The sequence below is a fragment of the Plecotus auritus genome (assembly GCF_963455305.1).
Source record: "Plecotus auritus genome assembly, chromosome: 15".
In the NCBI taxonomy this organism is placed as follows: Eukaryota; Metazoa; Chordata; class Mammalia; order Chiroptera; family Vespertilionidae; genus Plecotus; species Plecotus auritus.
This window is the reverse complement of record NC_137781.1, coordinates 12,439,956-12,460,923: the sequence shown is the minus strand read 5'-3', so window position 1 is coordinate 12,460,923 and position 20,968 is coordinate 12,439,956. Positions and strand designations below refer to the sequence as shown.

General features: G+C 51.0%; 2 protein-coding genes across 2 annotated transcripts in view; both read left to right on the top strand.

Annotated features, from left to right (window-relative positions):
- The first annotated feature begins 281 nt into the window (after positions 1-281).
- WDR73 (WD repeat domain 73) lies at positions 282-16,246 on the top strand. The gene is made up of 8 exons (XM_080651562.1): positions 282-375; positions 1,145-1,212; positions 1,489-1,577; positions 4,029-4,117; positions 4,733-4,797; positions 10,933-11,097; positions 11,436-11,801; positions 13,405-16,246. The coding sequence occupies exons 1-8, from the start codon at positions 335-337 to the stop codon at positions 13,638-13,640; spliced, it is 1,119 nt and encodes a 372-aa protein (XP_080507688.1). The 5' UTR covers positions 282-334; the 3' UTR covers positions 13,641-16,246.
- A 4,124-nt stretch (positions 16,247-20,370) lies between these two features.
- ZNF774 (zinc finger protein 774) overlaps positions 20,371-20,968 on the top strand; it is a 41,839-nt gene continuing 41,241 nt past the window's right edge. Inside the window, exon 1 of the mRNA XM_080651733.1 lies at positions 20,371-20,415. The gene's annotated coding sequence lies outside the window, so the exon portion shown is untranslated. The remainder of the gene's footprint in view (positions 20,416-20,968) is intronic.

The following is a 20,968-nucleotide window of genomic DNA, read 5'->3' as shown; positions in this document are numbered from 1 at the left end:
GCCGTCCTGTATCTTATCTGGCCTTGGCCCTCTGATCTGCAAATACCCGGTCGTAAAACTAACGGTATTTGGTCCCTCAGGCCCCGGCCGGAGCTGATATCCTGGGAATCCCTGATTCTACATACTTTTGCCGGGAGAACCCCTAGCCTAGCCTAGCAAAGGGTACAGCTGGGTCACGGGCGCTCCCGAAACTCTAGCCCCGCCCCTGGCGTGAGGCCACGCCCTCTGCGTCGGAGCAGGACGCGCACTCTCCTCGCGAGAAGGCCCCTCCCGCCGGGAAGGTTCAGAGGCGGAAGTGGAGTGGCGGAAGTGAGCTACCTGAGCGACAGTTGCCATGGAGTCCGCGGAGGACTGGCTGGTGGAATCCTTGCGCTTGTATGTCGTGTGGGCCTGGGATCGGGCTTTCGGGTTGGAGCTGGCGGGGCGGGCGGGCGCGAGGCTTAGCGCATGGGGAATCCAGGTCTGGGCCGGGCGGTTAATGCCCGCGGGGCGGGGCGGGGCGGGGCGGGACCGCACGAGGACTCCGCCTGGGCCTCGGATCCCGCTTCTGGGAGATAGCACAGCCCTGCGGGCGCAAGTTGTGTTGCGGTACTAGTAAGAGCAGTGCTGTGCAGGGTAATAATAAGTGACCAGTAATTTTGCACCAGCCTCTGAATTGAATCCCAGATTACTTGTCTAATGGATTCTTTTTTTAAATATTTTTTTATTGATTTCAGAGAGGAAGGCAGAGGGAGAGGGAGAGAGAGATGGAAACACCAATGATGAAAGAGAATCATTGATCGGCTGCCTCCTGCATGCCCCCCTACTGGGAATCGAGCCCACTACCTGGGCATGTGCCCTTGACCTGAATCGAACCCAGGACCCTTCAGTCGGCAGGCCCACGGTCTATCCACTGAGACAAACCGGCTAGGCTGTCTCATGGATTCTTCACATCAACCCGGAGAAGGCTGGGTTCTCTGGGAGTTCCGTGTTACAGTTGAGGACCAAGGCTCAGGGTTATTGTGACTGGCCCGGTTCTGGTCACACACGGAGCAGAATGTGTAACAAGACTTGTTTCCAGGTTTGCCTGACTCCAGAGCCTGGGCCTCCAACCACCAAACCGTGATGCCTCTCAGAGTTCTTGACATTGTGTGCCTCTCTGCAGGTACCAGGATTTCCATGCATTCGACCTCCCAGGAGCCACTCGAGTCCTTGAATGGATTGGTGACGGAGGTGAGGAGATGGAATCCCACTCAGGCTGGGACTCGAGACCTCAGCCCAGAGGGCCCCAGCCCACTCTTCTGAGGGCCCCTTGCTCACCTGTGGCAATTTTGTGCTCCATCAGCGCTTACTAAGTTCTAGATCTCTTCCATCCCCCAGCACAAGGCTGCATATCAATGACAAGGGAATTTATCTGCCTCAGCGGGTTTGGCGGAGTTTCTAAAGCCAGCCATGGTCCACAATCTTGCTAGCAGTTTGTCACAGCTACTTCTGCTTCTTTTTTCCTAGGAGTTTTTGTTGCTGGCTATGAAAAGTTGAAAAAAAATGAAATTCTTCACCTGACATTACCTCCCCGACTTTCTGTTAAAGAAAACCAGGTAATTTGAAATATAAATGCTGAGTATATGTGTCTGCTTTTAGTCATTTATTAAACCTTTATGGAGCTCCTGTTGTCTACTAGCTATTGTCCTGGATACTAGAAAGAGAGCGAGAGAGAGAGAAACCCTGGACCTGCCATCTGGTCTACTGGAGGGAGGCAAATATGCACATAGATAAGTACTAAGGAGCCTCCCGTGATTTACAGAGGGTCACTAAGGAAGAAGTCCATTGTAGTTAATCAAAATTAGATACCTGGAGCCATTAGGGTATAGAAGGTGGATGAAACTCTTAGAATGGTTAAGAATGAATGTGCGTAATGTATCCTATACAAGAAAAGGCTAATATGCAAATAGACCGAACAGCTGAACGACCAGTCGCTATGATGCGCACTGACCACCAGGGGCTACCCACAGGGGGAGCGCCACTCAGCCAGAAGCCTGAGCCAGGCTCACAGCTGGCAAGCAGTGGTAGCGGGAGTCTCTCCGCCTCTGCAGCAGCGCTAAGGGTGTCTGACTGTCGGGTTAGAGGGTGCAGACCGGCTTAGAGGGTGCAGGCTGGGCTGAGGGACCCCTCTCCCCCCGAGTGCATGAATTTCGTGCACTGGGCCTCTAGTAAGAAATAAGAGGGGAAGGTGGCTAAAGACAGAACTTTAGAGAATACATTTAAGGAATGGGCAGAGGAAAATGAACTCACAAGCAATACTAGGAAGGAATAATCTTTAAAGTAGGAGGAGTCTCAGAAGAGGTCAGTGTTTCAGAAGCCAAGAGAAGAGAATATGTCAAAAGAAAAGAGCTGGTAGCCTCCTGGTGTTGCCCCGGGGGAGATTTCCAACCTGGCGCTCTTGATCTCCGCATCCCCACCACTCAGGGTTGAGCCAGGAGCTCCCCAGACTGGGCCTGTATGAGAGACCTGATTTACCTCCCACCTCACCCCTGGCTTTTCCTCTTTGCTCTTTCCACTTCCTTTTTCCCTGCCTCCAGTTCCTCTCATGGAGATAGTAATCCAGTGGCTAAGAGCATGGACTGCTAGACAGACTTAGGTTCAAATTCACGACATAATCCCCTCTGTGACCTTCAAAAACTTGTTTAAATTCCCCAGGCCTTATTTTTAACATTTTATTTTATTTAAAGGATAGTGTTTGTTGTTGTTTTATTGTATTTATTTTTTTATTGATTTCAGAGAGAGGAAGGGAGAGGGAGAGAGAGGTAGAATCATCAATGATGAGAGAGAATCATTGACCGGCTGCCTGGGAATCGAACCCAGAACCCAGGCATGTGCTCTTAACCAGAATTGAATCCGCGACCTTTCAGTCTCCAGGCCGATGCTCTATCCACTGAGCCAAACCAGCTAGGACTATTTTTGACAGTTTAGAATTGGGTTAATTATAGTATCTACTTCTAGAATTCATTGTGATAAAGTATGTAAAGCACTAAACACAGTGCCTGATACGGTAAATGCTGGATAATTGGTAGTTGTTATATTTTTATTACTAGAAGAACCCACCTGATTTCCAATGGGAGGTGGCATGAGAAATGGAGATATGTTAGTTGGCTGATACTTTCCACCTTTTTAAAAAAATTAATTTTAGCCTGGCTAGCATACGGTCAGGGCACATGCCCAGGTTGCAGGCTCGATCCTCAGTGTGGGGTGTGCATGAGGCAGCCAATCAATGATTCTCTTTCATCATTGATGTTTCTATCTCTCTCTCTCCCTCTCCCTTCTTCTCTGAAATCAATAAAAATATATTTTTTAAAAATTTAATTTTAGAGAGGAAGGGAGAGAGAGAAACATAGATTTGTTGTTTCACTTATTGATGCACTCATTGGTTGACTCTTTTTTTAATGTATTTTTATTGATTTCAGAGAGGAAGGGAAAGGGAGAAAGAGAGAGAAACATCAATGATAGAGAATCATGGATCGGCTGCCCCACACTGGGGACCGTGCCCACAACCCAGGCATGTGCCCTTGACTGGAATCAAACCCGGGACCCTTCCGTCCACAGGCCGACGCTCTATCCACTGAGCCAAACCAGCTAGGGCTGATATGTGCCCTGACCAGGGATTGAACCCGCAACCTTGGCATATGCGGGTGATGCTCTAACCAACTGGGCTACCCAGCCAGGGCTCTAGCTTTTTTTGGTGAAGCTGTTAAGCCTGTGACTCCCCTAAGAAGGCCGGAAATGTAACACTTGTGTTAGAACGAAAGGGGCTGGGGAAAGGGTAGCAGAAGGGTTTGGGACGTGCAGTGAAGAAAGGAAGCTGTCCATGTAGGCAGCTGAGACCAACTGACGAATAGCAGCACACAGGCCCTGCAGGGAGGAGCATCTGTTGCCAGCAGAGCTGCTTCCGTGGCCTCCTGCCAGGCTGGGATCTGGCTCCTTACCTAGAGCATGTCTGAAAGGTCCCTTCGGAGAGCAGGCTCTATCTGATTGGCCACCCTTCTGTATTTCAGGGCTTACTCCCAGAAAGAGATTTCAAGGTATGCCACGGAGGATTTTCAGACAAGTCTATCTTTGATCTGAAGCACGTGCCAGACACCAGGTATGGTCAGCTCTGTTACTCAGACCCCCCATTCAGGATGGAGTGGCTGGGAATGTCAAGGGTATTCTGCCTCTTTATCACCATGCCGCCCCTAACCCCTGAGCACATGGATACTTGTGAGCTCGGCACACAGAAATCTGGAATACAAAGAACCTATTGTTTGGCGGCTTCATGGTCCCTCCGCAGACCTTTCAATGACTGTAACCCACAGATCTCCAGAGCTGCTCCAAAAAGATAGAGAGTAGAAAGATGCTCTTAGTTTCTCAGAGAGCTTGTGGTGGGTGGCTGGGGCCAATGACTCCATTGGCAGATGCTGAGAGTCTGGGCCGGCTGTGTGTTCAGGCTCCATGCTGGTGTCCTGTCTGGGACACTTCATGCCACATGGAACCCTGGGCTCAGTCCCGTGACTCATGACTGTAGGCCTGTCCCTAAAGTGAAATGAGCCTGCTCTTCCTCTGTTAAATGAGGGTGGCGGGACAGTCCCTTCCTGCGGTGAGCTTTCCTGAGGTGGGCGTGTAGGAATCTCACGCTGAGTGGGCTGGAGAGCGGAAAGGCTGGGGGATGTGGGTGAGCTCCTCACTGTCTGAACCGAGGTCTCCTCTCCCTCCTAAACAGGTTGCTGGTGACCAGTGGCCTTCCAGGTTGTTACCTGCAGGTGTGGCAGATCGCAGAGGACAGTGGTGAGTGAATTTGACTTGGTGCGGGTTGACACATACCTCCATCCCCTAATCCGAGTCAGTGAAGCAGTAGATTCAGGCCTGGCTGGCGTGGCTCAGGGTTGAGCATCGACCTATGAGCCAGGAGGTCATGGTTCAATTTCTGATCAGGACACATGCCCGGGTTGTGGGCTCATATCCCCAGTAGTGAAGGAGGCAGCCAAGCAATGATTCTCTCTCATCATTGATGTTTCTATCTCTCTCTCCCTCTCCCTTCCTCTCTGAAATCAATAAATATATATATATATATATATATATATATATATATATTTTTTTTTTTTTTTTTTTTTTTTTTTTTTTAAAGAAGTAGACTCAGCCAAAACCGGTTTGGCTCAGCGGATAGAGCGTCGGCCTGCGGACTGAAGGGTCCCAGGTTTGATTCCGGTCAAGGGCATGTACCTTGGTTGCGGGCACATCCCCAGTGGGAGGTGTGCAGGAGGCAGCTGATCGATGTTTCTCTCTCATCGATGTTTCTAGCTCTCTATCCCTCTCCCTTCCTCTCTGTAAAATATCAATAAAATAAAAAAAATTAAAAAAAAATAAGTAGACTCAGAGCCAGGTGGGAATTAAAATTCAGTGTCTACTTTAATAGACAAATTAGCAACTGCAGCATGGCACACAAGCCCCAAATGGAGCTCCCTGTAACTTGCTTCAGGAACTGAGGTTACCAACCCAGTCACAGGCGGAGCGCGGAGTGAGCTTCCTCTCCTCCAGGCAGGTGCAGTGGCAGAGGCGAGGCCAGAACGATGGCCACTCAGGTGAGCGCCCCTCTTGGAGGAGGAGGAGGCAGCAGGAGGTCACCTCTCTTTGCCCAGCCTGGTAGCCGCAGGAAAGGAAAACGGAGTGAGCAGGAGGCTGGGCTGACCCATTTCCCTCAGAGGAGTCACTACTCCTGCTCCTTCTGGGAGTGGAGGGCAGTTCTTTTTTTTTTTTTAATATCTTTTATTGATTTTTTACAGAGAGGAAGGGAGAGGGATAGAGAGTTAGAAACATTGATGGGAGAGAAACATCCATCAGCTGCCTCCTGCACAGTTCCTACTGGGGATGTGCCCGAAACAAGATACATGCCTTTGACCGGAACTGAACCTGGGACCTTTCAGTCTGCAGGCCGATGCTCTATCCACTGAGCCAAACCGGTTAGGGCTGTGCGTTCCGGTCAGGCAGGTGTCAGAGCCTGCAGCCCTTCCTTCCCGCCTTCAGTGAGGGCATCCTTGGTCAGCGTGGAAGAGAGCCTCCGACGCGCAGGCTGTTGCTCTTGGGACTGCCCTTCGCCTGCGTGATTCTCTGCCTGCCAGCGGTCCCCACCCTCGCTTGGATCTTCCCAGGAGCTGGCCGCAGGATTGGCTTCTCTCCAAGCGTCATTGTTGTAGAGACGCGGTTCTTGGGCTCCTTTGCTTTGAGGTCACTGACCCTCTGCACCTTCCTTTATTGTCTCTTTTTTGTCACTTCTTGTTGCTTCCAGGTGTTTGTGTCACTTACTTATAGTCATGATTGCTGTTGTTTTTGTTTTGTTTATATTTTTATTGATTTCAGAGAGGAAGAGAGAGGGAGAGAGAGATAGAAACATCAATGATGAGAGAGAATCATTGATCAGTTGCCTCCTGCTTGCCCCCTACTGGGGTTTTAGCCCATAACACAGGCATGTGCCCTCGGCCTGCATCGAACCTGGGACCCTTCAGTCTGCAGGCCAATGCTCTATCCACTGAGCCAAACTGGCTAGGGCAGTGGTCGGCAAACTCATTAGTCAACAGAGCCAAATACCAACAGTACAACGATTGAAATTTCTTTTGAGAGCCAAATTTTTTAAACTTAAACTTCTGCCGAAACCGGTTTGGCTCAGTGAATGGAGCGTCGGCCTGCGGACTGAAGGGTCCCGGGTTCGATTCCGGTCAAGGGCATGTACCTTGGTTGCGGGCACATCCCCAGTAGGAGGTGTGCAGGAGGCAGCTGATCGATGTTTCTCTCTCATCGATGTTTCTAACTCTCTATCCCTCTCCCTTCCTCTCTGTAAAAAAAAAAAATCAGCCGAAACCGGTTTGGCTCAGTGGATAGAGCGTCGGCCTGCGGACTGAAGGGTCCCGGGTTCGATTCCGGTCAAGGGCATGTACATTGGTTGCGGGCACATCCCCAGTGGGGGGTGTGCAGGAGGCAGCTGATCGATGTTTCTCTCTCATCGATGTTTCTAGCTCTCTATCCCTCTCCCTTCCTCTCTGTGAAATATCAATAAAATATGTTTAAAAAAAAAAAAATCAATAAAATATATTAAAAAAAACAACAACACTTCTTCTAATGCCACTTCTTCAAAATAGATCACCCAGGCCGTGGTATTTTGTGGAAGAGCCACACTCAAGGGGCCAAAGAGCCGCATGTGGCTCGCGAGCCGTGGTTTGCTGATCACTGGGCTAGGGCTAGTGTTGTTTTTTTTAAATACATATTTTTATTGATGTCAGAGAGAAAGTGAGAGGGAGAGAGAGGTAGAAACATCAATGAGAGAGAATCATTGATCAGCTGCCTCTGCATGCCCCCTGCTGGTGATCAAGCCTGCAACCTGGGCATGTGCCCTGGACCGGAATTGAACCTGGGACCCTTCCATCTGCAGGCCGACTCTATCCACTGAGCCAAACTGTCTAGGGCAGGGGTCCTCAAACTTTTTAAACAGGGGGCCAGTTCACTGTCCCTCAGACCATTGGAGGGCTGGACTATAGTTTAAAAAAAAACTATGAACAAATTCCTATGCGCACTGCGGGCCCGGGACGAGTCGGCTGCTAAGCAGGACAGGCAGCGGCACCCGGCGGGCCGGATAAATGTCCTTGGCGGCCCGCGGGCCGTAGTTTGAGGATGCCTGATCTAAGCAGTTACTTCTGGACTCTCAGTTCTGTTCCATTGATCTTTATATCTGCCCGTATGCCAGTAACTAGTAGTTTGCCCAAAAGTAGACTGTGTGGGGCCACAGTGGTTTAAAGATGAGAGAGACTGGAGTGCTACCAGCCATTTGGAGGCGCCTTTAGTCCTGCCGGTGCCTGGGGTACCAGGTGCCTTGTAGAACCTGTAGCCCAGGCCCAGGGGAGCTGATGAGCCCAGGCTGCTCTGATACTTGTGTGGGATTAGGAAATCAGATAGCGTTATCCTCCCCAGATATTAGTGCAGAATATTCTAGAGCCTGGGGAAGGCTGGCCAGCTGTTTTCCTGGAAACTTAAAAGCATAGTGTGACTTGGGTGAATTTTCCAGGGTCCAGTGTTGACCCACAGCTTTGGTGTCTCAAACCTGATTCTGTCAGCACGTCTAAAACAACCAACCTGTTGCCCTAACCGGTTTGGCTCAGTGGATAGAGCGTCGGCCTGCGGACTCAAGGGTCCCGGGTTCGATTCCAGTCAAGGGCATGTACCTTGGTTGTGGGCACGTCCCCAGTGGGGGGTGTGCAGGAGGCAGCTGATTGATGTTTCTCTCTCATCGATGTTTCTAACTCTCTCTCTCCCTTCCTCTTTGTAAAAAAATCAATAAAATATATTTTAAAAAATAAATAACAATAAAACAAGCAGCCTGTTCATAGGAGCAGAAGCACCCATCAGACTACGAGACTGCCATATAAACCAGAATGCAATTTTATTGGTTTACTGGAGGCCCGATGCACGAGATTCACTAAGAGTGGGCCTTCCTTCTCCCGGCTGCCAGCACCAGCTTCCCTCTGGCACCCCGGACTCGGGACTCGGGCTTCCCTCGCAGCTCCGGCTTTGTCCGGAAGGACGTCCGGTCTAATTAGCATATTACGCTTTTATTATTATAGACAATGAAAAAATAAGTATCCCTTAAATATGGAATATTTCAGGCCCTTCTTCTTGCTTGTGGAAGACTTAACCCGATCAGAGGTTTTATGATAAAGGTAACCGTCACCAGAGGAATCGGCTCAGAGGTTTTCAGAGTGTGTGTTCGTGGCTCTCTCAGGCAGAAAGTATGAGGCTTGTGAAGGCAGCTGCCCAGGCTCCTGCTGTCCAAGTCCCTGGACAGTGCCCAAGGCCTCCTCTCAGCTCTGGGCTGTGGGAACCACTGAGCTGGATAAATAAATATCTAAAGGTCTCAGCTGAATGTCACCTGCTGCTTCCCCTTTGAAGTTAAATATTCAGTCTGGTGTGGTGAGGCCCCGGACAGGCCTCGGCATTTTCTTTGACCCCTTGGCTGGTCAGCCCTCCTTCCCCTGGATCCCACTTCAGAGCTGTTCATGCATGTGCTCAGTCAGGCGGTTGGGAACCATTCTGACTCCTGAAGGATGTGTCTGCCTCTGCTCTGACCTGCTCTGTGTTGGTTTAATCTGTAAACACAATGGTCTTTCGTCGCCAAGTTCTTGGAGATGCTTCCTGTGTCTTTTGCTTTGATTTGTAGTGGTTTCTCTTTTCAGTCCAGGGCTGGTTTGGTAAGTGGTGTGGATTTCCTAGAGGAGGGCATTTTACTAGAGAGAGGAGAAGGAAGCCTGCATGTCCACTGTGATTGTAGAGCAGCTCCCGTCAGGAGGCTCCAAAGCCTTTGTTTTCCACTGCCTCTTTGAAATACATCTTTGAAGGCTTCCTCTTGACCTCCCCCCCGCCCCGCAACCCCCCTGTCAGGAGACAAATCACATCTTAGAGCCATCCCCTGGCTCAGAGCAGCGGGTCCTGGGGAGCCTGTGAAAAGGGAAGAGGGAGCTGCTTCAGTGTGGCCTGGGAGAGTGTGGTCTGGAAGCTCTGCTGGGGCTGGTCTGGATCACGGCCTCATTGGAGCTCCCCCGACGCAGACTCTGGTCCTGAGGCTCCGGTGTGTCTGCGTGAACCTCTGCCGCTCCTGTAGCAGGAGCAGGCAAGCTGAGCAAGTCTGGATTCAGGGCTCTGAGAGCCCCCGGGCTTGGGGAGCAGTAGGCACTCAGGTCCTCGGCATTCTCGCTCAGCGCACCCCGGTCCTTCTGTGCGCTCCTGGCTTGTGAACACAGAGGGGCCTTGCTCATGTGCTGCCATCACCATTTGACCCTCGGGGTCTCTGCCATCCTGTGCTCTCAGTCTGGAGGGGCCTTGCTCACGTGCTTGCTGCTGCATAAGTCCTGTTAGTTCGTGTTCCTCATCCATTCTATTCACAGGCTGACTTCTACCTCCTTCAGAATTTAAAAAATACGTACGTCTCCCAATGAGTCCCCTCTTGGAGCAGGAAAGTATGCGTCTCCTTTAAGTAGTTTGTGCAGTGGACAGCTTGTTGTGAACCATGTTATAAATGGCTCCTCTTCAGAGAAGCCTCAATTGCAGATGCAGAGGCAAGAGCCTGCCTGTACCACTAAGCAGGCCGAGACAAACAGAACTAAAATTTGACTCAACTTAAGGTCAAGTGTCTTCCTTCTGTTCAGTGTAAAAAGGACATGGACTTTCTGGTCCAGTTTGTGCTTGAAGTCAATGACATTTGCCTTGTGACCTTTACCTGCAAAGTGTTGAGGTTGTATAATAAGTTTTTGAAGAAATAATGGTAGTTCATGAATTCTGTTCCTGTTATTTTCTTCACCTAAAGTGTAAATGACACCATCAGTGGATTCTTTCCTTTTATTTGTTCTCCACAAAAGCATAAAAAGCCAGACCAGCTCTGGGGGCTTTTGAGATGGCATCTGAGATTCATTATCTGCCATTTGCAGAACAGTTCATAAGACAATTTATAAAGAAATTAAAGTGCGTCCTAGCCGGTTTGACTCAGTGGATAGAACGTCGGCCTGTGGACTGAAGGGTCCCGGGTTCGATTCCAGTCAAGGGCACATGCCCGGGTTGCTTGTTTGATCCCCAGTAGGGGGTGTGCAGGAGGCAGCCGATCAATGATTCTCATCATTGATGTTTCTGTCTCTCCTTCTCCCTTCCTCTCTGAAATCAATAAAAATATAGTTTAAAAAAAAAGAAATTAAAGTGCTTCTGACAGTTTCAAAATGTAAATGTAACACAGAGTGTTTATGATGCCACATCCTCTCTAGCCAGCTGTCAGTTCCCTCTCTTCCTTGACCTTCTATCTGTACAGGGGAAGACCGCTGGCCGGCTTTCACCAGGTTATGTTTCAGACCTTCACTAACATTCTGGACTTGCACCTCTTCCACTTGCCCCTAGATGTCATTGAAGCTGTCAGCACCATTGCTGTGCATGAGAAAGAGGGGAGTCTCTGGCCGAGGATCGCCATCTGCTCGTCAGTGGCACCTGGAGTCCTCCACGGGGCGCGGCTCAGCGGCCTGAGGGTTGTGGATCTGGAATCCCAGAAGATCACATACACTTCAGGTACGGCGCAGTTTGCCCCTTGCCGGCTCCTCTAGCCCTACGCAGCCGTGTTTGAACTGAATCCAGCCCTGTGTGCCGGATGTTGGGGACACAAGATGAATGAGAGGCAAGCCCTGGCCTCAAGGGACTCCCGTTCTAGGACTGGAGGAGGCAGTCCTGGGACCAGCACACCCCAGCGGAGTAGAATGGTAAAATGAACAGGAGAGGGGAGACGTGGCTTATTCTGCCTGGGATTGGGGATGCTTCCCCGAGGAAGGGACTTGTGACCAGCCAGCCCTGCCAGGTTGCCAGACCCATGTGACTCCAGCTGCTCTCCTCTTTCGCCCTCTGTCTTCCAGGTGTCAGTGACAGTGAGGAGCTGAGTAGCCTGCAGGTCCTGGATGCACACACCTTTGCCTTCTGCTGCACCTTGGGCCGGCTGGGGCTCGTTGACACCCGCCAGAAGTGGGCGCCGGCAGAGAATGTCAGCCCCAGCCCCGGGTCTGGTGGAGGGAGGTGGTGTGCAGAAGTCAGGGGCAAGGGCCAGGGCCCTGGGCCCAACATTGCCAGCCTGTGCTCAGATGGGCTGCTCTGTCTTCTGGACCCTCGGGATCTCTGCCATCCTGTGCGCTCAGTGCAGTGCCCAGTGTCCACACCCAGCCCTGACCCAGAGCTGCTGCGAGTGACCTGGGCTCCAGGCCTGGACAACTGCTTGGCCATTTCAGGTACCGCTGAGCAGGATTTTGCATCTGTTGTTTGAGCTTTCTCTTCCAAGGGACTATCGAGTGCTCAGGAAGGAGCCTCTGGCCCCAAAAGTTAAAGTCGCTCACGGAGAATCTCCAGATTAACTCTCCAGCTTCCTCAGGGGCAGGCCCTTCCCCATTTGGCTACACAGCTTTCATACAGTGGGAGCAGGGCTTGCCTATCCTAGCAGGAATTCAGTTCTGAGGTTGGTTGAGAGCCTGCAGATAGTAAGACACTAGGACAGCCATGGGGCTCGACCAGAAAGAGGCTATAGGATTCCAAGGGTGCGTCTCAGTCTGTTTGCTTTTTGAATTATAGCAAGCCCCTAGGTCAGCAGGCTCCTGGCCTGGCAGTATCTAATTGAAAGAAGTTATTTAGTGAGAGTATCTAAAGACCAGTGGGAAGACCCTAGCCAGTTTTGCCCACTGGCTAGAGCAGCCGTGGGCAAAAGAGCGGAGGGTTCTCTTGCTCTCCCCTCCGCTCCTTTACTTTGAATTTATATTAGTTCACACAAACACTCCATCCATGCTTTTGTTCCGGCACTCTGGTCCAGTTTAAGAACCCATTGTGGCCCTCAAGTCAAAAAGTTTGCCCACCTCTGGGCTAGAGCGACAGCCTGTGGACTGAAGTGTCCCAGGCTTGATTCCGGTGAAGAGCATATGCCTAGGTTGTGGGCTCAATCCCCAGTAGGGGATGTGCAGGAGGCAGTCGATCAATGATTCTCATCATTGATGTTTCTGTCTCTCCCTTCCTCTCTGAAATCAATAAAAATATAAAAATAATAATAATAATAAAGACCAGTGTGAAGGATCCATTGAGAAGGGTAGAGGTTGAGAGAGCAAGAAAGGATTATTGATAATGGCAGGATCCAGAAAGAGAGCAAGAACCAAGTGTGAGGGAGGGGACTGGCTTCCTACAAGAAGACAGCAGATGGAGCTAGGTCGTGGGGGGAACATGAGAACGTTCCTCTAAAGCAGCCGTGGGCAAACTACGGCCCGCGGGCCGGATCCGGCTGTTCTATCCGGTTCTCTTGCTCTCCCCTCCGCTCCTTTACTTTGAATTTATATTAGTTCACACAAACACTCCATCCATGCTTTTGTTCCGGCCCTCCGGTCCAGTTTAAGAACCCATTGTGGCCCTCGAGTCAAAAAGTTTGCCCACCCCTGCTCTAAAGGCTTCTATTTTCTCCATCAGTGTGGAGACGAGGCCATCTACTGAGACCCAGATGGATTAGAACCTGGGGAAAGTGGAAGGGTTTAAAAAAGTCTTAAGCGTCAGTTTCCTGGAGTAAGTATTAGTACCTACTTCATACAGTTGTGAGAATTAAAAGAGAGAATGTAGATCCAGGATTAGCCTCAGGCCTGGCACATGATACGCTATAGATACTCATCGTCACGTGCCCCATGGAGTTGGCAGCTGCCGGCATATGGGCAGATGTTCCACGCCCTTGGTTGGCCATTAATACCAGTATCTTGTTTATTATTAGGTTCCTCGTCCCATAGCCCGTTTTGGTGCCGTAGAGCAAGTTATAAAAATTATTTTAAAGATTCATTGTTGGTCTTCTCATTTCTCGTTCTTCCTCAGGTTTTGATGGGACAGTCCAGGTCTATGATGTCACGTCTCAGGATGGAATGGAGGGCCACGTAGAACCTCTCTTCACTCACAGAGGTCACGTCTTCCTAGATGACCATGGGACAGGCACTGCTCCACTGGTCACCACCCACACCTGGCACCCCCACAAGCCAAGGACTTTGTTGTCGGCAGCAAGTGATGCCTCTGTGCACGTGTGGGACTGGGTGGACCTCCGTGCCTCCCGCTGACACCAGCGTCTTCCTGCCAGGGCCCTGGAAGAGGAGCTGCTGTATGTACAACAAGGGTACTGATTTAGGACTCAAGTGACCACAGTCCCTATTACCAGCGGAGTGGCCTTGGGCCAGTTAAGCAGCCTCTCTTAGCCTCAGTGTCTTTATTGGTAAAATGAGAATAGTAGTAACTACCTCGCAGGGTTGTTGGGGAAGTTAGAAGAAATATATGGGAAAATACCAGGTAGGATGCATGATAGAGATTTGGTGGCTACTCTTAGATCAGACAGTTGTGGGCGACAGGATCTGCTGCTTCCAGCAGGTGTCAGTCCCTCAGGTTTTTGGCATGAGAGACACCTTCCTTACCTAGTGGACTGTGGGAGGCCTTCTCAAGAGTAATGCTGACCGTGCACAGTCATTCCCGGTGGACTGACTTTACAGCCCAGTCCCCATGTGAGCTCTGGCTCCCGGCACTTTGTACAGTCGGGAGGCTGATATAACACAGTGATTAAGACACTTGTGTTGGAGTCAGACAGATCAGACAGAGTGTGGATGTGTGGAAGGCTTCAGAGACAGGTCTGGGGCCCAGGCCCACTGCAGCCTGCCACCAGCTCTCTTGGGGCTGCTCCTGTCAACCCCTAAGCAAAACTCAGAGATCCATCCAGCAATACAGCTACTTTGCCATAGGACCCAAAGGCTCAATAATGTCAGTAAAGACCAGGAAGCCCCATGGTTCAGGCTGCTGCTGCTGGATGACAGCTCCTCCTTGATCAGCATTTTAAGAAGTTTTCATTTAACAACAGGGACCGCTCAGAGCAACCAAGGTTGTGCATTCTCTGAAGAGTCAGTCTGAACTTGGGAGGAAAACTGTAGTTCCAGGGAATAAGCAAATTCCACTTTGACACAAACAGCGAAGTATTACACATCCCCCTCACTGCTGGCAACTCAGGTGGCTCTGTCTCTCACATTCCTCTATTTTGACTAGTCAGAACTAGGTTCCATATCTCACCTGCAGCCCCCATCTTCCGGGTTCTGCAGGTCCTCCAGCCACTGCCTCTCTACTCTCTGGGTGTTTTGTCTCACCCAGATCTGGGTCCCCTGGGGGAAGGACAGTCAGGTACTCTTCCAGGACTAGCAACTCCAGGATCTGCTCTTTCGGACACTTCTCTGGTCTCAGCGCCTGGCGACAGAGCTCCCGGAGTTGGATGAGAGCCTCCTGGGGTGCTGATGCTTCTTGATAGTGGAAATGCCAAAAGCGCTGGCAGAAGGTTCCTGGTCCAGGGCCACTCCCTTGAAGGGAGTTTCCTGTTCCCAGTGAGAATCTTCTTCCAGCTTCACTATTCAATGCGCTGCTTGTACTTGAGGAGCCTGGATTTGTTGGTCCCCAGCTACAGCCATTGTTCAGCTGAGAGAAGAACCTTATAACGGTGCTCTGCAGTCAAAACCTCTTTCTTTACCTCGTTGGGAAGCCACCGTCAGAGGGGAGCCACTCAGTAGAACTAGAACCAGAGACATACATTAGAGTGGACCCTAGTGAGAGCCACAAGTGTCAGTCATCCCAGCAGGATTGAGGTGAAGAAAGAGCCTTCCTGTTCTCCCCTCCCCGTGTCTTGGTGCCTGTGGAGTCTGGCCCTCTGTCACTGGGGAGGCAGCTCCAGAAGTTTGATAGGAGGGGGCAAAGGCAGGTGATCTGGTTGGAAAGTAAAGGCGCATGGAGCTGTTTGCATAGCAACTTACGGCTGAGAAAATGACAGCTACCCATACTGAAGAATGAGGGGAGATAATACTGGAGATAATGGGGACAATAAACTGCCACCCTCCCAAGCCACTGGTCACCAGTGTTGCAGAGTGAATGTGCAGGGCAAGCACAGAGGGTGCCCAACGTAGCAGCACCTTGGAGAGCAGCACCGGGTGGAGGCGACTCTCCCTTCAAATTCAAATGCTCCAACTGCTCAGCTGCCTCGCATCTGGCTGAGTTCCCAGGTTTGGGCGCCCGGTTCAGGATTCCTCAGTCTTGGCACCATAACTCTCCTGAACAGGAAGACTTACCATGGCTAAGGTTACAGGCTTTAAGAGCAAAGATAATAAAAACAGACTCACAGGGTGTTAGAGTTGGAAGGAAAGTTAAGATATTCTGGCTTCGACTCAAACTCGCCCAAGGTCACATAGCTGGTTTGTGGCAAGAAATGGGACAATGGCTCTGACCGTGGACTGGGTGACTTACACTGCTCCTGGGGCTACCCTGGCTGGGGCGAGGTCTTCCCCGGAGGGCGGTGGGGAAAAAGGGTGCCGCCGACATGACGGCGCATTCTGCCCCTGGTCCGCTCACCGGCCCTGGACCCACGTCTGGACCCAGGATCTCGGCCCGGCCACGCCCACCTGACAAGGGCGACCCAAGCCGCTCCCGTCCGCCAAGGCCCTGCGACTGTGGGAGGTCTGGCCCCACACTGCACTCGGACCCTGGTCCAGACCCAAAATCTGGGCCCTCGGACGCACACCAAACACCAGAAGCGAAAACGTCAGCGCCGGGCGTTTTCGAGCTTCGCCGGACTTCATTTCCCATAGGTCTCCGCTTGTGCCCACAGACTGGCGGCAGCGCTAACCAATAAAGTTTGGAGACGGCTTAGGCGCCTATTTGTTCCGGACGAATCGTTGCTGAGGGGTGGGACTTTCCCACAAAGTAAATTCGGGGTTCGGAGCCACAGCTAGAAGTGACTAAGCGGGAATTTGGGGAGCTGGCAGCCTCTCACCCTACGCGGCCAGCGGCACGGAGAGGGGGTCCTTTCCAAAGAGTGTCCCTGGCAGCCGAAAGCAGGTATTTATCCCTGCGAGTCCCTGCTGACCCGGAGGACACCGCTGGGGACACTGATGGTCACCCAGCCGGCGGCTGGGGTCGAGGCCGCTCAGCGTGGAGCTGAGACTCAAGTTATTTTGCCTCAAGAGAAAATACTTTTCCGTCCTGGTTGTCCTCTGTGGTGATGCTTCACCCCCTCAGTCCTCGCCCGACACACCCGCACACACTTCCTCACGTCTGTGAGCACAGCCCTGGGAGAGGCAGGGGGACCCCGCCTACGCTAACGCGCCGCCAGCAGCTGTGGAGCGACCACTGCAAGCCCAGCAAACACCGTTCTCTTACGGACCGGACTGCTGTCCAGCAGGATGCTCAGACCTGCTGTGAGCGGCGCACATGACCCCAGTGAGTGTGGTGCCTGCTGTGAGGTGCGCTCCAAGTCTGAGGAGAGAAATAGTGGAAGCGGCTGGGAGAGCCCTGAGGGAAGATGGTTAGCCTGGGAGGAAGGGGGCAGGAAAGGACACTCTTTGAGCGCCTACTTTATGTATTTTATGCTAGAGGCCCTGTGCACAAAATTCATGCACTGGGGGGCCGTCCTTCAGCCCAGCCTGTGCCCTCTGGCAGTCGGGGAGCCCTGGGGGAATGTCCAACTGACAGCTGCCTATGCCCTCGCCAGCCATGAGCCCGGCTTCTGGCTGAGTGGCTCCCACTGTGGGAGCACACTGACCACAAAGGGCAGCTCCTGTGTTGAGCATCTGCCCCCTGGTGGTCAGTGTGCGTCATAGCAACCGGTCGTTTCACCTTTCAGTCTATTTGCATATTAGCCTTTTATTATATAATAGTTTGTATCTTGACAATGAGTCCTGCAGCGTAGGGCTCACTCCCTGTTTAACAGATGAAAGGTTCAAAATTCAGTTGAAAGTGGATGAAGTTGTGATCCTCCCCACAGGAGGGGAAGCCTGCGGTGGGGCGAGGGGAGGACAGAGTGACAGGGGGCTCTCCAGAGAGTTCCCAGTCCCAGCATTGAGTCTGGGCCAGGGAGACTTTGGACCTTAAGAGCAGTGGTTCTGAGAGGGCCACTGTGGAAATTCAGGCCAGCACATTCGGCACATGCACGCTGACTTTCAAACCATTTCCTGGGCCAGCCTAGAAGTCCTTAGGGCTGACTCGGGGACTGCTAGGTGGGCAGAGCCCCAGCCCAGGTCTGGTCACCACAGCAGCTCTGCTGCCACATGTTTTCTGTTACTATAAGATTTTGCATTGAAAGAGGTTCCACTATTTAAAAAAAGAAAATTGAAAACTAATCCAAGTTCATTGCCCATTCCTGTAACTCAGGGAGCTTCTGAGCACATGGAACTCTGACTGGCAGTGAAATCAAGCGTGAAAAGGGTAGCCCCGAACACAACTCCTATCACCTTCTCCATTGCACCACACCCAGTACTTCAGGAAGAAGACACGCATGCATGTCCTCGAGCTGCGTCCCAAAGACTGGGACTAAAGGACCCCAATAGTCTACATGGACGGGATGCTTTTCCACTTGCAGCCTTCCTGGTTCCTCAGAGGACAGTTAGTCTCAGAAAGCTAGACAGAAAATTCTCTGGTGAAAGCAGGCCCCATGTAGGTTAGAGTTATCAATATTATCACAGAAAATAGGATGTCCATGTTCACTGCCATACAGAGTGACTTACCTGTTCCCAGCAGCCTTCTGGAATGGGGAAAGCAAGTACTGTCATCAGTTTTGCAGATGAGCCCGGCTGATGTGGCTCAGTGGTTGAGCATAGACCTATGAATCAGAAAGTCACGGCTCAATTCCCAGTCAGGGCACATGCCTGGGTTGCGGCCTCGATTCCCAGTAGGGGGCATGTAGGAAGCAGCCAATCAATGATTTTCTGTCACCATTGATATTTCCATTCCTCTCTCCCTCTGCCTTCCTCTCTGAAATTTAAAAAAAAAAAAAAAATTTTCAGATGAGGGAAGTGAGGCCTCCAGAAGTGATGTGCCCCAGTCACTCTGCTAGTTAGTGGCCCAAGTGTGTCTAGAACCAGCTCGGTCATGTCTCTTGGGCTCCAATACTCCATCCACTACATCATAGATTTCAATACAGGATCCAATAACTTTGAAGGGAAGCACCATATGGGACGAGAGAGGCAAATGTCAGTTTCAGCAAGAGTTTCTAGATCATTAATATATTTAGAAAAGTAATGCACAGAGGGGTCTATAAGCAGTGCATAAGGAAAGAGGATTTTGAGATGAAGGAAATAGACATATTCTCTAGGAATTCAACTAATTACAGCCACAGGTAATGAGTGGAGGTCAATGTTTCCTAGGCCTACTAGATCATTCTTTTTTTTTTTTTTTTTTTTTTCAGAGAGGAAGGGAGAATGAGAGAAAGACAGAAACATCAATGTGATAGAGAATCATTGATTGGCTGCCTCCTGCACGCCCCCTACTGGGGATCAAGCCCACAACCCAGGCATGTGCCCTTGACTGGAATCGAACCTGGGACAATCGAACCTGGGACCTTTCAGTCCACAGGCCAACACTCTATCCACTGAGCCAAACCGGCTAGGCCTGGATCATGCATTTAACTCCAACCTAACCAGTGACACTAACCTAGCTGCAAAAGGGGTGTGTTCAGCAGGGAAACCTGGAAGGGTTAACAAGAGAACCTTGGGCACTGAGCAGACAGCACTGGGGGCAGGGAAGAGAAGTAGGACTTTGAAGTGAGGGGGTTCATGGCTGGTGTCTACCTGTCCCTCATTTGACCCCTTTCTTTCATTACATGTTGGATCAACCACTATCTGATCACAAAGCCACCACTTCAGTCACCGGAGACCAGGAGCAAGGGGTCCTCTGCAGGTGGCTGAGTATTGGAGAGTCCTCCACTGTCAATAATAAATAGGGTTCCGGAATCTATCGGTCTCTTGGAAATTGTTAACAGAAGCTTAGCACCTGAGTTCTAGTCACCTCTGAGTGCACTGAGGAAACCCAGTCTCTGCATCAGAAAGGCTGGGACCAGAACTCAGCCGTGGTACATTTGCCAAATGTGCCACCCCCTGAGGCCTCCTGGCAGGCATCCCTCCCTCAGACACCAACAGAATAAACCAACAGCAGACATGCTGTGGCTGCCAGGCCTGTGAGCCAGGAGGGGCCCCGGCAAATGTTTCCTTGGAGCCAGATCCTTCTTCATGTAGCAGTTCTATAGCTGCCTTGAGCCTGTGAACAGATGGAAAATTCTCAGTTGGTACTAGGGACGCGGGAGAAGGAGGGAGCCAGGGGCAGGTGGGCCCTGGAGCCACAGCCTCTGCTGATGCCAGAGGCATGAGCTCATTTGTACTGGTGACTGGGTGGAAAGCCGAAGGGAATGAACCACCAGCCCTACTCTCCACCAGGTTCTGAAATCTTGTCTCAAAGTCTGACCATCCGTACAATCCTACTTCTGCTTCCTCTGTGGCCTTTGGCTATTTTATCAAGAAAAGAGGGTGAAAAAAGGGAAGACTCTAATATTCTGTCCAAAGATTTGAACTAGTTCCCAGGCAGCAAAGTGTGAATTTGAAGAACTCCAGGGCCGGGCCACCCGCTTCGGTCTCCTCCCTGCCGCAGGAAGCTTTTCTCTAACAAACCTTTACCTTTACGTTTGTTCAAAAACAAAAAACAAACAAACAAAAAAACAACAAAGAAAAACTCCAGAGGCTTCTGGGACACGGTGGGTGCAGCAAACCTAGTATACTGGGCCCAGCTAAACACCTTGGTTATGAGACAGGAACCCCATCCGTGGATAAAGGGCTGGAAAGAGCAGCCACTAGTCACGTGCAAGGAAGGACCAGTTGCAGTTACGGATCGTTTTGACACTAACCAGGGACAAGACTCAAACCATGTAACCAATATATTGTTGTTAACGTCTTGTTTTCTCAATCTGTCCCACAGATATTGCTCCTGGCTTTGATAATGCAGTGGGGTTAACCGTCTTCAGGACTAGAGTGGTTGAGTAACAGGTGCTAGGTAAGTCACTTTTAACCTTTCCTGAGTCCCACTTCCTCAGCTGGGGAGTCAGGATACAGACCTGTCATAGGGTTGTTGTCATTGCCCTAGCTGGTTTGGTGGATAGAGTGTTGGCCTACAGACTGAATGGTCCTGGGTTCAATTCCTGTCAAGGGCACATGCCCGGGTTGTGGGTTCCATCCCTAGTAGGGGGCTGCAGGAGGCAGTCAATCAATGATTCTTTCCATCATTGTTTCTATCTCTCCCTCCCTCTCCCTTCCACTCTGAAATTAATCAATACACACACACACACACACACACACACACACACACACACTGAGTGGCCAGATTATGATGATCTCTGAACGCATAATAATCTGGCCACTCAGTGTGTGTGTGTGTGTGTGTGTGTGTGTGTGTGTGTGTGTGTGTGTGTGTATTAGAGGCCCGGTGCATGAATTCGTGCATGGGTGGGGTCCAACCAGCCAGGCCAGGGGGAGGAAACATGGGCAATTGGCTAGCCTGCCTGCTGGTCGAACTCCTGGTCGAGGGGACAATTTGCATATTAGCCTTT